At 48.0% G+C, this 15058-nt stretch overlaps 1 protein-coding gene across 1 annotated transcript in view; it reads left to right on the top strand.

The window, feature by feature from the left end:
- The window catches only part of LOC125261670 (NACHT, LRR and PYD domains-containing protein 3-like), a 43908-nt gene that overhangs the window by 17322 nt on the left and 11528 nt on the right, over positions 1 to 15058 (top strand). The window contains 2 exon segments of the mRNA XM_048180228.1: positions 17 to 190; positions 676 to 837. Of these exon segments, the coding sequence (XP_048036185.1) occupies positions 17 to 190; positions 676 to 837 (336 nt within the window).

The raw sequence follows: 15058 nt of genomic DNA, 5'->3' as shown, positions 1-15058 counted from the left end.
TGTTTTTATTGTTCAGATTTTCCATATGTAATCTCACTGCTCAGTGTTGTGAGAGTTTGTCATCAGTTCTACAATCCTCAAACTCCTTCCTAAGACAGCTGGACCTGAGTAACAATGATCTACAGGATTCAGGAGTAAAGCTTCTTTCTGATGGACTGAAGAGTCCAAACTGTCAGCTGGAGATACTGATGTAAATAGTTTTAAAATAATTAACAAAATGCTATCACAATAAATGATTGTGACTGAATGTGATATTTGTTCTCGATGTAATGGAAATAGTCAATGGAAATTGATTGGGACCGATACCAAGCTCATGTACTTGTACTCGTACTCATACAAATATGGATGTGCTTGAATCATTCGTTGAATCGTTCTTCAGATTCTTGACTTGTCACCATCTGAACAAGCTCAACACAGTTGATTGATCGCCATAGAAAATCAACGATTCAGTGGATGGAATCAAAAGTTGCTATTGTGAATGGTGCACGCTTCACTGCTGTACATGTTTAGAAAAGCGAATGAATACTTTGGTACATTTCCACAAACACTTTTGTTACTTTTATGACTGAATCTACAGAAAATAACAGCGTACAAACTGCACAGGTCAGTGTGTGACAGTGACTGATCTGATTGTCAAACTAATGTCATGTGGACTGTTGCTGTGTGTGTTTGTAGATTGTCTGGCTGTATGGTGACAGAGGAAGGCTGTGGTTACGTGTCTTCAGCTCTGAGTTTGAACCCCTCATACCTGAGAGAGCTGGATCTGAGCTACAATCACCCAGGAGATTCATTCATTGATAAATTCAACCATCAAAACTGCACACTGGATAAACTTAAGTATGTTGAGCAGGAAGAGTTTGACTTTATTTCTTCATACATTTACAAATGTTCTTACTGAGAATAAGCAGAGAAAATTACAGATTCAATTTATAGACTATGTAGTGTTATTTTACATTGGATTATTCATTTTCTGGACCTGAATACTTACCTGAAAAATATTTATTTCACTAAATCACCTCAATCATTCTAGAATTATTCTTTCAAAATGTATTTCATATCGCAACATATATATGCAGAAAAACAAAATATCGCAATGTCGGTTTTTTCCAATATCATGCAGCCTTACGTCACATTAACGCAGCAGTAGAGTTACACTCACGGGACACTGCACTTATTCACAATCACTAAAGTTTATTATTTACATGCTGGAGTTTGAACCCCTCATACCTGAGAGAGCTGGACCTGAGCTACAATCACCCAGGAGATTCATTCATTGATAAATTCAACCATCAAAGCTGCACACTGGATAAACTTAAGTATGTTGAGCAGGCAGAGTTTGACTTTATTTCTTTCATACATTTACAAAAGTTCTTACTGAGAATAAACAGAGGTTTAGCTGCAGTTATACTACAGGGCTGTTGAATGCTTGATTCTGATTGATTGACAAACTTTCTAAGGTGCTCAAATATTGTCAAGTAAATGCAGAGCTAAAGTAATTCCAGGCAGGTCTCAACTAAATTAGAGCATGATTTTTCCCGCTCTATGTCCAATACAAAGGAACACAAATGCAGTACAGACACACACTAACACACACACACATTCAAACATACACATGCACAGAAATATCAGTGCTGACCCACGACTTCATCAGTAAAATAGTTTCACAATTTATGTAGTATGCCTGAAAAAGGGACTGTAGTAAGTGATGTCCGATATCTAGCTTTCCTCAAGGGGTGTTGGTAAAAACACAGGATCCAATCAGCTTCATCCAAGGGATGTTTAATTGTTTCTAACACAATGGTAACTTTAATCCATGCTGTACACAACACAGCTATACAAGGGTTTTACAGAATTAAAGGGTTAGTTCACAAAAAAATGAAAATTCAGTCATTAATTACTCACCCTCATGTTGTCCCACACCTGTAAGACTTTCGTTCATCTTCAGAACACAAATTAAGATATTTTTGATGAAATCCGATGGATCAGTGAGGCCTGCATTGACAGCAAGTTAATTTACACTTTCAATGCCCAGAAAGGTAGTAAAGACATATTTAAAACAGTCCATGTGACTACAGTGTTTCAACCTTAAATTTTGAAGTGACGAGACAACTTTATTCAATAATTTGCTCTCTTCCCTATCAGTCTCCAACACACGTTCACGAGAGCACTATGACGTGTGTGGTGATACGAGACACGTGTCGTTTCATCGCATGAATTTTACACACTTTCATAACATTATCACAATCGATGCAGTACACTGTCTTGTTCAGTAGGCATCGCTTGGCACTGATGACATCTACACCACCAGCTCTCCATTGCTCTCTGTCTTTCAGAAGCTTGTGGCTGTGGTTGTGTTGCAGCCTCTTCCATCTCTTTTAGTTCATTCTCTGTATATTCTTTTTCAAATAAGTAAGGTTGTGCAAAAAAAAACAATTCATCCTCTATGTGGAAATCTGCAGACATAGTTATGAAATGTTTTATGCTGAGCATGCGTCTTTCTCTTTAAATACAACTCCTGCATTTCCAGGTCTTGGTGCTCTCATGAACATGTGTCAGAGACTGATAAGGAACAGAAGAAATTGTTGAATAAAGAAATTGTTTTTTTTGGCGCACCAAAAATATTCTTGTCGCTTCATAACATTAAGGTTGAACCACTGCAGTCACATGAACTGTTTTAAATATGTCTTTACTACCTTTCTGGACATTGAAAGTGTAAATTAAAGGGTTAGTTCACCCAAAAATGAAATGTCATTTATTACTCACCCTCATTTCATTCTACACCTGTAAGACCTTCGTTCATCTTCGGAACACAAATTAACATATTTTTTATAAAATCTACGGTGGTTCAAACTTAATATTAAAAAGCGACAAGAATACTTTTTGTCCACAAAAATAACAAAATAATGACTTTATTCAACAATATCTTGTGATGGGCGATTTCAAAACACTGCTTCATGAAGCTTTGAATCTTCATGAATCTTGTTTCGAATCAAAGGTTTGGAGTGCTAAAGTCACGTGATTTTAGTAAATGAGGCTTCGTTACATCATAAGTGTTTCGAAATTTCAATGGTTCACGTGACTTTGGCAGTTTGATTCACGGTCCGAACCTCTGATTCAAAACACAAGATTTATGAAGATTTGAAGCTACCTGATGAAAACAGGTGGCACATACAGACTCAGTTTATCAGTAATGAGGTAGTAATGTCACCAAACATACACACTCACACACACACATACAAAACGTCTCGGTTACGTATGTAACCCTCGTTCCCTGAAGGAGGGAACGGAGACGTACGTCAGTAGTGACCGACGAATTGGGATATCGCTTAGAGAGCCCTATCAGCTTCGTGAACTAAAACAAGCCAATGGAATTGGCGTGTGATATTTGCATAATGCGCACCGCCCCCGACAGGTGTATATAAATAGGAAGCAGATGCAATCGCACTCTGTTTTTCGCTGAGGAGACAACATGGTGTCCGCACATCAGCGAGGGTACAGAAACTGTGGCGACGGGACGTACGTCTCCGTTCCCTCCTTCAGGGAACGAGGGTTACATACGTAACCGAGACGTTCCCTTTCAGTTGGTCACGTTCGACGTACGTCAGTAGTGACCGACGAATTGGGATCCCAACTAAAGCGCCACAGTTTTTTTACCTAATACCCACTAAGTAAACTAGACTACACTGGGAAAGCGAACCCGTAGGGGATGCTGCGGAGGCCACTACCTACCCAATGGGGGAGGAGTTTACGTGGAGAATACACATATGGACTGGCCCGGGGGGCAGTACGCATATGGAGTCCCTGGGATGGCTCCACCTGGGTAGGGGGAGACTCATCTGACAGGTGACAGCAGAGCTGGCTCTGCTAAGGGAAAGACACGGACTCGCCGTAGGGAGTTTTAAACCATGGATAATTACACATATGGGACCGCTCATGTAGAGGAGTCACGACATATGGGCCCCAGCCAACAGACAGCGTCAGCGACGGATGTAGGCCTGGCATCAGACACTCCGCAATGTCCGAGCCGAAGGGGGAGGCGGAGGAACTCGACAGGGTTCGCCAAGCGGGGAACACGACTGGAGTCAAAATATGCACGCATCTGGCCCAGGGGGCGGGAATGGCATTGCAAGCCGACACTTAGAGCGGGTTCAACGCGTCTACCGGCTAGTGGAAGCGAGTACACGGGAAGATATCGGCTCTACACGAAGGCTATAGAATCTAGCGAACGTGTTAGGTGTCGCCCAGCCCGCAGCTCTACAGATATCTGTCAGCGAGGCGCCATGAGCCAGCGCCCAGGAAGAGGCCACCCCTCTAGTGGAGTGGGCTCTCAACCCGAGCGGGCAAGCCACGCCCTGGGATTCGTACGCCAAGGCGATGGCATCCACTATCCAGTGGGCCATCCTCTGCTTGGAGACAGCCTTTCCCTTCTGCTGGCCTCCGTAACAGACAAAAAGCTGATCTGAGGTCCTGAAGCTTCGCGTTCTGTCCACGTACACACGCAGAGCGCAGACGGGACAGAGCAAAGCTAGGGCTGGGTCTGCCTCCTCCGAAGGCAGCGCTTGCAGGTTCACTACCTGATCTCTGAAGGGAGTGGTAGGAACCTTGGGCACATATACAGGCCGGGGTCTCAGGATGACGTGAGAATCACCGGGCCCGAACTCTAGGCACGCTTCGTCGACCGAAAATGCATGCAGGTCCCCTACCCTCTTAAGGGAAGCCAATGCGACCAGAAGGACAGTTTTCAGAGACATTACTTTCAGGTCGACTGATCGCAAGGGCTCAAAGGGATGACCCCGGAGAGCTGAGAGAACCAGGGTCAGATCCCAAGAGGGTACGGAGGAAGGGCGAGGAGGATTCAGTCTCCTCGCCCCCCTCAGGAACCTGACGATCAGATCGTGTTTCCCCAGGGACTTACCCTCAACTGCGTGGTGATGTGCAGCGATAGCGGCAACATACACCTTCAGGGTGGAGGGAGACAGCCTTCGCTCCAACCCTTCTTGCAGGAAGGAAAGCACGGATCTGACCGAGCATAATCGGGGGTCCTCTCGGCGAGAGGCGCACCATTCGACGAACAGGTTCCACTTCAGCGCGTAGAGGCTCCTAGTGGAAGGAGCTCTAGCGGAAGTGATGGTGTCTACGACCGCTTGCGGGAGATCACTCAGAACCTCCGCATCCCGTCCAGGGACCACACGTGGAGGTTCCACAGGTTGGGACGCAGGTGCCATAGGGTGCCCCGTCTCTGAGTCAGGAGGTCCTTCCTCAGAGGAATCGGCCAGGGAGGGGTTGTCGTGAGGAGCATGAGGTCCGAGAACCAGGTCCGAGTGGGCCAGTACGGCGCCACTAACAGAACCTGCTCCCCGTCCTCCCTGACCTTGCACAGGAGTTGTGCGAGAAGGCTCACTGGGGGAAACGCATATTTGCGCAGACCCTGGGGCCAGCTGTGTGCCAGGGCACCCGTGCCGAGCGTGCCGCCGGTCAGGGAATAGAACCACTGGCAGTGGGCAGTTTCTGGGGAGGCAAACAGGTCTACCTGGGCCTCGCCGAAATGCTGCCAAATCAGCTGAACCGCCTGGGGGTGGAGCCGCCACTCGCCCGCAAGTGGAGGCTGCCGTGAGAGCTCGTCGGCTGCACGGTTGAGCACACCTGGGACATGAGTGGCCCGAAGGGACCTCAGATGCTTCTGACTCCACAACAAGAGATGGCGGGCGAGTTGCGACATGCGACGGGAGCGTAGACCACCTTGATGGTTGATGTACGCAACGGCCGCAGTACTGTCCGAGCGGACCAGTACGTGCTTGTCTGACAGCAGCTCCTTGAAGCGGGCCAGAGCAAGACGTACTGCAAGCAACTCGAGGCAAATGATATGCCAATGCAGCTGAGGCCCCGTCCAAAGGCCCGATACTGCATGCCCGTTGTACGTGGCCCCCCATCCCGTGGCAGAGGCATCTGTGGAGACCACAGCATGCCTGGACACTTGTTCGAGGGGTACTCCGGCCCGCAGGAACGAAGGGTCCGACCACTGGACAAGGGTGCGACGGCAGGTCGGTGTCACGGGGACACGGAGCGTGCTGCGCTGCCACGCCCATCTCGGGACCCGGCCGTGGAGCCAGTGTTGAAGCGGCCTCATATGGAGCAATCCGAGCGGCGTGACCATGGCTGCAGATGCCATATGCCCCAGGAGCCTCTGAAAATCTTTCAGTGGGGCCGCTGTCCTGCGCTTGAGCGAGCTCAGGCAGTTCAACACCGACTGGACGCGCGCCTCGGTGAGACGCGCAGTCCGTGCGACCGAGTCTAGCTCGAGACCGAGATAAGAGATCCTCTGCCCGGAGGCGAGTTTGCTCTTGTCCCAGTTGACCCGAAGACCCAACCGGCTGAGGTGAGCTAAAACCATGTCCCTGTGTTCGCACAACTGCTCTCGCGAGCTGGCCAGGATTAACCAGTCGTTGAGATAGTTGAGAATACGAACGCCCTGTTCCTTGAGGGGAATAATGGCCGCCTCCGCAACCTTCGTAAAGATGCGGGGTGACAGGGCCAGCCCGAAGGGTAGGACTTTGTACTGATATGCCCGACCCTCGAACGCAAACCGTAGGAAGGGTCTGTGTCGAGGCAGAATCGAGACATGAAAGTACGCGTCCTTCAGGTCGATTGCTGCAAACCAATCCCGGGGACGGACGCATTCGAAAATGGCATCCTGTGAAGATACCGGTTCAAAACGCACAGATCCAGGATTGGCCGTAGCCCACCGCCCTTCTTCGGTACAATGAAGTAGGGGCTGTAGAACCCTGACTTCATATCGGCTGGAGGGACCGGCTCGATTGCATCCTTCTCCAGTAGGACAGCAATCTCCGCCCGGAGAACAGGTGCACTGTCCAACGACACTTGAGTGAAGTGGACACCCCTGAAAACCGGGGGACGCCGGGCGAACTGAATCGCATAGCCGAGTCTGATAGTGCGAATGAGCCAGCGGGACGGGCTGGGAAGCGTGGTCCACGCCTCCAGACTCCGAGCCAGCGGGACCAAAGGCACCACAGACGCACCGGGGGTGGGGCAGCGAGGCAGAGTACGGGGACCCGACTTGGACGGCATGGAAGCGGCCCGGAGTGTGGTCAGACTCTGCGAGGCAGCAGTGCGTATGGGAGACGGCGCACGAGACGAGGCCTGCACCATCACACTGCCACCTGCTGGCGGAATGGGAGGGGGCTGCGAGCGGCAAGGCGGGGCCTGGCACACTGGCAGACGCGCCCTCTTGTGACCTGGAGTTTGAGGAAACTGCTCTTTTTGTGATAAAGTGGGTACCGCTGGACTCCGGGGAGCCAGCGGCGGTAGACGGACAGACAACACAAATTCCCCCCGGCCCTCCTCCGGGGGTGGGAGAGAAGATGGAACACTCTCCCGACGAGCAAAAACCTTCCCCTCCAGGTTGCCCGTCTCAGGGCAGTGATTTCTTCGACCGTTTGCCACCTGGCTTGGCAGAGATGGGCTGGGCACCACGTCCGCGACCGGCACCCTGCTGTTTGGCTGGTGTAGACTGCTGCTTTGCCGACTTAGCAGGGGCGGAGGACGACGCAGGCGGGCGCCCTCGGCGACGAGCAGGCTGAGGCTGAGCCACAGGCGGCTGGGTGGAGGCAGCAGCGGACCGCCGTGGCATAATGTGTTTGATGGTCTCAGCCGAAAAGGCCGACCGGAGACACAGGGGAATCCAGGAACCGTCGGTTTCCCGCATGTCTGCCAGGGTCAGCCAGAGGTGCCGTTGCTGGACTACCAGAGTAGACATCGCGTGACCAACAGAGCGTGCTGTCACCTTCGTTGCCCGGAGGGCAAGGTCAGTGGCAGCGCGCAGGTCCCCAAGCAACTGTTGGTCAGGCCCTTCCTGGGGCATCTCCGACAGCGCCTTTGCCTGGTAAAGCTGCAAAAGGGCCATCTCGTGCAGGGCGGAGGCAGCCTGCCCACAGGCTCTGTAAGCCTTCTCAGTCAGACCGGCTGAGAACTTACAGGCACGGGACGGGAGGCGCGGCTCACCACGCCAGCCAGTGGCCGTTGGACACAACTGCATCTCAACAGACCGCTCGACTGGCGGGATCCTCGCGTATCCCCTGGCTTCCCCGCCGTCCAGGGAGGTGAAGGCGGACGAGGGACCGGGCCTTGCACGAACACTATACGGTGCTTGTGTAACGGAGTTAAAAAGAATGTTAATTTTAATAATATTCATTTTGTTTAATTACATGAATTTAGAGGGAAAGTTCGATCAAATGGTGTTTTGGTGCCCCCTAGTGGATAAAAAAACTGCAGACAGTCTTTATTTTGTCCTTCTGCGCTTACCATAGTTCAGCAGAAAATGGCTGATACTGCTGCGGGTATGTGTGTTTCTTTTCTGTCCTGATTACTGTAAAAAAATGTGATAAAAGTGCATACAGAGTTTGTTCATTTTATGTTTTTCTTGTTTCAGTTTATGGTCTGCAGTGTATTTATTTGTCCATAAAATACACTTTATTGTTTCTCAGGTATGTGATTTTCATGCATATTCTTTGTTATTTTGTTGCATGGAATAGTTCAGCAGAAAATGGCTGATACTGCTGCGGTTTATAGTTTATGTCTGCAGTGTATTTATTTGTCCATAAAATACACTTTATTGTTTCTCAGATTCTTGTGTGTCATCTATTCGGGGTTTGTGATGGTTTCGGGGATGTAAGACTACAAACGTTACACTGGTGCCGTGACTCTTTGGATCGCCCTGATCAGCTTGATGCAGATCGGCCGTTGTTGCTGCTCCTCAGCCGTGTTTGAACCCCGTTTGGATCTTTGATGTTATGGACAAAGACAGTAAACGCATACACAATACATGATCAAAGCTGAGTGACTGTCAATCACTTAACATTTTTTGGATATGGACTTTTGAGCACATTTACACTGATATACAGCTTTTTGAACTGCTTGTATATATTTTCTGTATATTCTAATTGGAGTGTTGTTTCAGTGTGTCATTTTCTCAGTTTAATTATATAATATATACTCATTTTCTTTATTACTTGTAAGTAACAGTGACTGAGATATGACTGAAAAAATTGATTGTGATACTGATATGGATAGAACATTCATGGAAGCCACTGGTTTTCCCAGAGGGAGGGGTGGTTGGCTCGTTGGAGCTTCTGGGAATGATGTTTTCAGTGAAGGTGGCAGAAGGGGGGTGGGTCAGTCGAGGTCTCACAATTACCACAGTGGGGGTCGTGGCTTAAATTTAACAACAAATAATTCCCCTGTTGTGCATGCCACAGTTGAATTCCCTTGTACTTCGACACCAAATGTTGAGAGGGATGCTATTAGCCATCTCACAGATATGGTGGGCCAGTTAGGTGCACAGATTGGAGAATCATTCGTCTCCAGGCTGCTCTCAGCAGGCTTAGTAAATGCAAGTAATAACAACCAGAGTGATTCGCTAGACCACCAAACTCGATCACAGATGAGACCAGAACAGTCTATGCCAATGATGGTGCCACACGTGTCAGTGCATGTGGGGTCAGAACACGACATGTTCCGTGGCAACAGATCTGACAAGTACTGTATTAAAGAGTGGGTTGATAGAACTAAAGCTTGTATAAGAAAGCAGAAATGTCCCATCTCAGAACAAGCTGAGGAAATTATGAGCAGACTTGCTGGAAAAGCCAAAGATGTCGTTAAAATCAGTCTGCGTAGTGATTATACGCTTGATGTGAAGCAGAATCCTGAGCTGATTTATAATATTCTGCTACAGTATTTCAGTGAGACCTCGTCATGCTTACCTCTTGCCAATTTCTATGCTACTCTTCCCAGAGCTGGAGAGAATCCAGTAGACTATTGGATTCGGATCAACAAGGCTGCTGATCTGGCAAACGATGGCCTCCATAGACAAGGAAAGCAGCTGGCTGACATGAGTGAAGAGGTGACAAGGATGTTCATCAAGCATTGTCCAGACCCAGGTTTGGCTACTGTATTCAGATGTAAACCTATCCATGAATGGAGAGCTAAAGACATACAGAGCAGAATTGATGACTATCAAGGAGAATACATGGGTCGTGCTGGTGTGCATGTGAAAAGCCACACTTCAGCAGTGCTTAATAAAGAATGTACTAAACATGATCACCTCGTCAGCTTTTCACAGTCCGCTGTTCAGGATGCATCAAGTTTTCCATTAGTGCCAAGTACATGTAAGCAGCCAGAACTCTCAGCAGAGCCCAGTACTGTTCAATGTCGGTCATGTCCTGCTCCGAACATGCCTGCAGTCCAAACCATGACACAGAATACACAGCAGCCTGAAAGTCAAGTGCTCTCACGTATGATGGAGATGTTAGAGCAGCTGATGGATAGAGTTCAGCCACGTGATGTTCCCACTCACAGAGTCAGCTCGAGGTTGCAGAGGCGCTATGCCAGAAATACATGTCGTGTGTGTCATGATAACAAGCACAGCACTGTGACGCACTGCATAACTGACAAGCTGTGTTTTGAATGCTTCTTACCTGGACATGCAAAACGTGATTGTCCCAAACTTTCCTCTGTCCGGGACAATATGGAGGGAAACTAGTGGACCCGTATTTGGAGGGAGGCAGTACGGGTCATTCTTGCAACTCCCAAGTTGTTACTGAGTTTGAAGATGGATGTTATTTGAATGAGAAAAGTGTTGATGAACTAAATATTGTGTATCAAAACACACATGTTGTTGGGGGACACGATAGCCTCTTTTATACACCTGTGAAAATCGGAGAAAAAGTGACATTGGGAGCCATGATGGATAGCGGATCAATGGCATGCACCATAAATGACACAGCTGATATGAGACTGAGAGAAGCGGGAATAGTTGATGGAAGCAGTGAGCTGAGCACTAATGTAGTCCTAGTGGGCTGTGGTGGATTGCGTGTTAAGCCTAAATCTGTTTATAATCTGACCATGGAAGTTTATGGCTTGAAAATGATTGTTCCTACTCTAGTGGTTTCTGGCCAACATGACGAACTCATAATTGGAACTAATGTCATCAAACATATCCTGCAACATATCAAGCAGTGTGAGGGTTTCTGGAGAGCTGTGTCTGGCCCTACATCAAAGGATCCTGGATGTGAGAGCTTTCTGTCCATGCTCGCTGGACTAAATCGCTGGAGAGGTAAAGACATGCCTGAGAAACTTGGAACAGTGAGATGCAATTCGGCTGTTTGTCTTGAGCCTGGTTCTGAATATTTGGTGTGGGGGAGACTATCGAAATCAGCTGTTGCATCACCAGGTAGTGCTGTCATGACAGAGCCCACCACTTCTCATTCGATTCCCAGGGGTGTCATGGTAGCTAGACTCGTCACGCCATTGTGGAGCGATGGATGGGTCCCTTTGAAGGTGATTAACACGTCAGGGAGACCTATACTGTTAAGATGTAATGCAAAACTGGCTGATATATATCCTTGTATCGCACTTGAGGACGTTGAGAGCGTGGATGCAGTTGAACCGCCCCTTGTAAGCTGTCCCATGGGTCTGTCTGACTGCGGGGCCCAGTCAATATCTGCAAGTGAAAGGTTGAAATTCATGGGACTGTCTGACCTTGATGTAGAGTCATGTGATGTTTCTGATCAATACAAGCAGCAATTAGTCAGTTTAATCTTGACATATGAAGACATCTTTTCAAGAAATCACCTTGACTGTGGAGAAGCTAAGGGCTTTGAACATAGGATCCACCTTTCGGACCCCAGGCCATTCAGACTCCCTTTCAGGCGAGTAGCCCCCAGTCAGTACCACAAGCTGCGCCAGGTCCTGACGGAAATGGAGGAAAAAGAGATAATTCGTCGTTCTACAAGTGAGTATGCATCTCCACTTGTTTTAGTGTGGAAGAAGAATGGGGATCTTCGGGTTTGTACTGACTTCCGTTGGTTAAACAGAAGAACTTTAAAAGATGCCTACCCTCTTCCACATCAGGCAGATTGCCTGGCAGCGCTTGGTGGTAATGCTCTGTTCAGTACAATGGACCTCACGTCAGGTTTTTACAACATGCCGCTGCATGAGGACGATCGAAAATTCACTGCCTTTACCACTCCAATGGGGCTGTTTGAGTACAATAGGCTACCTCAAGGCCTTTGCAATAGTCCCGGTAGCTTTATGCGGATGATGAACAGTATTTTTGGCGATCAAAACTTTCTCAGCATTCTTTGTTATATAGATGATCTGATCGTCTTTGGCCCGAATGAGCAAGTTGCACTTGATCGTTTGGAGATGGTGTCTGGAGGGCTACGGGCCCATGGTCTGAAACTTGCTCCAAAAAAATGTCACCTCTTGAGAGCATCAGTAAAGTTTCTGGGGCATGTCATAAACAAGGACGGAGTGTCTACGGACCCTGATAAGGTGGAGTGTATTTCCAAGTTGAACAGTTCTGACCTGATGGAAGCGGATGGGAAGACACCATCTCAGAAGAGAATCAGATCCTTTTTGGGGATGATGAATTATTATCAACATTTCATTCCAAATTATTCTGTTAAAGCAAAACCTCTCTTTGAACTTCTTCAAGGTCAGAAAGTCAGGGGACGGAAGAAAAAGACTCAAAATGTGTTGTGTCAGAACAGGAAGTTAAGACCTGAGGATTGGTCTCAAGCGCAGCATGATGCAGTTGAGCAGCTGAAAACGTCTCTGGTCGGGAGTGTTGTTCTAGCTCACCCGGATTTCTCACGTCACTTCATATTGGCGACTGATGCTTCCCTGGATGGTATTGGACCTGTGTTGTCACAAGTCCAGGAAGGGGAGACTAGAGCAAGACCAGTTGCTTTTGCCAGCAAATCCCTTTCACGTTCACAGCGGAACTATCCCGCGTACCGCTTGGAATTTTTGCACAGTCAATAATGATTTTGGCGTGGATCATCTTACTGTTGCAGGCTCGGATGTCACTGCTGTCTTGACTTCTCATATGGAGTGGGAATCTGGTGCTGATACACAGGCTATGGCAGTCGTGGATCACCTGCCTCAGTTGGTTCCTGCAGGCCAGGACACATTGCCAGCATTTTCTGTGGGGGACCTGCGTGACAAGCAGATGAATGACAGAGTGTTATCGAGAGTCATGTCATACTTTGAGAGTCGCCAGAGACCCACAAGGCGGGAAAGAGCAGGAGAGGCAGCTGCAGTGCTTCGTTACCTCAAACATTGGGAGAAACTGATTGTGAGGAATGGTGTTCTCTACAGGGTGTCTCATAACCAGTCATTAAGGACGAAACGCTTCCAGTATGTTGTTCCAGACTCGTTGGTGGATGTGATTCTGAGAAGTGTTCATGATGACAGTGGCCATCAAGGTCAATTCAGGACTGTTAGTTTGGCGAAGCAGCGTTTTTTCTGGCTAAACATGGAGCACAGAGTACGTGATTATGTGCGCCACTGTCAATGCTGCATCATAAGCAAAAGTCCCGACCCTTCCGGCTGAGCTCCTCTGGAGAACATAAGTTCTACAAGACCACTAGAGCTGGTCTGTATTGATTTTTGGTCTGCAGAAGATGCTAAGAATAAATCCATCGACGTCTTAGTTGTGACCGACCATTTTACAAGGCTAGCTCAGGCTTTTGTTTGCCAAAATCAATCCGCCAAGCAAGTTGCCAGGGTCCTGTGGGACAAATATTTTTGTATCTATGGCCTACCGGAACGTATCCACAGCGACCAAGGTGCAAGTTTTGAGAGCCGGCTCATTGGTGAACTTCTCAGATTTTCAGGGGTGAGGAAATCACATACCACTCCTTACCACCCGATGGGCAACGGTAGTGTGGAACGTTTTAACAGGACACTGGGCAACATGATCCGTGCTCTGTCTCCGGATGTCAAGAGGGATTGGCCGAGACGTTTGCAGACGTTGACGTTCCTGTACAATTGCACGACACACGAGTCTACAGGCTATGCACCCTTCTATTTGATGTTTGGGAGGGTACCACGCCTTCCAGTTGACATTCTATTCCGTTCAGTCTTGAATGATCAGAATCTAATCAGCTACGACAAGTTTGTTGACACACTTGTTAAAGATCTAAAAGAGGCCATGGTGATTGCACAACAGCATGCCACCAAAGAACAGAAGAGACATGCAGCTCTGTATAACCGCCGAGTGAAGGGGCTCACCATCGACGTGGGAGACCAAGTGATGTTGGCGAATAAGGCCGAGAGGGGAAAAAGAAAAACTGCTGACCGGTGGGAGTCCACTGTCTACACTGTAGTGGACCACAAGCCTCAAACCCACACTTACAGAATTCGACACCCTGCCACTGGTCAGGAGAAGGTGGTTCATCGCAATCTCCTGTTGCTGGTCAACTTCCTGCCTGTGCCTGATGAAATATCTGTGGACTGTACGGTTTCCCTTGTGAGTGAACCCCATAGTAGCATGCCTTCAAGTTCATCAAGCCAGAAAGACTGCTCAGTGTTAAGTGAAGCCTCACCCAGACACATGGATGATGACATTGCCTGCGAGTCAGTTCCTCTGACCAGTCATGTGGATGACGATACTGACAGAACATTGAGCTGGGTTACTCACTTACCTGATGTGAGTCAAGAACCAACTTCGACTGTAGTCTCAGGTGATGTTATAGTTAATCCAACACCACAAGCTGCTCCAGCGACGCCTTTTGAAAGTACATCTGTGAAGTCAGATGAAGTAACAGCTGATGTGAATGTCACTGAAGATGAAAGCCATTCAGATTCAGGAAACATAGAATCTGCAAGCACTGTTACGCCTGCTCGTGCACACTCTCAGTCTTCCGGTGTGATTCTGAACACACATACGCCAGTTAACCCTAGTTCCACCAGACAGATCAGATCACGCTTTGGCCGTGTCATCAAGCCAGTTGACAGATTAATTCAAACAATGTCAGGCCAGGCTGTAATTCAAGATGCAAAGCGTAATGTTGAGGCTGTTTGTAAGTCCATGTTTAGAGCCTTTGTCAATTAGGAAAGTTAATCTACTTTTATGGAACATTTGAGAAAGCCTTTTCTTCTTTCTTTCCTAGTTTGTCTGGACTGGTTTAAAGTTCTTGGTTCATGTTCTAATGATATACCTGAGGACGTAGGGTGCCTTAGTTGACCGTTAAGGGGG

The sequence above is a fragment of the Megalobrama amblycephala genome, unplaced genomic scaffold (genome assembly GCF_018812025.1).
Source record: "Megalobrama amblycephala isolate DHTTF-2021 unplaced genomic scaffold, ASM1881202v1 scaffold457, whole genome shotgun sequence".
In the NCBI taxonomy this organism is placed as follows: Eukaryota; Metazoa; Chordata; class Actinopteri; order Cypriniformes; family Xenocyprididae; genus Megalobrama; species Megalobrama amblycephala.
This window is presented reverse-complemented; position numbering and strand designations above follow the sequence as displayed.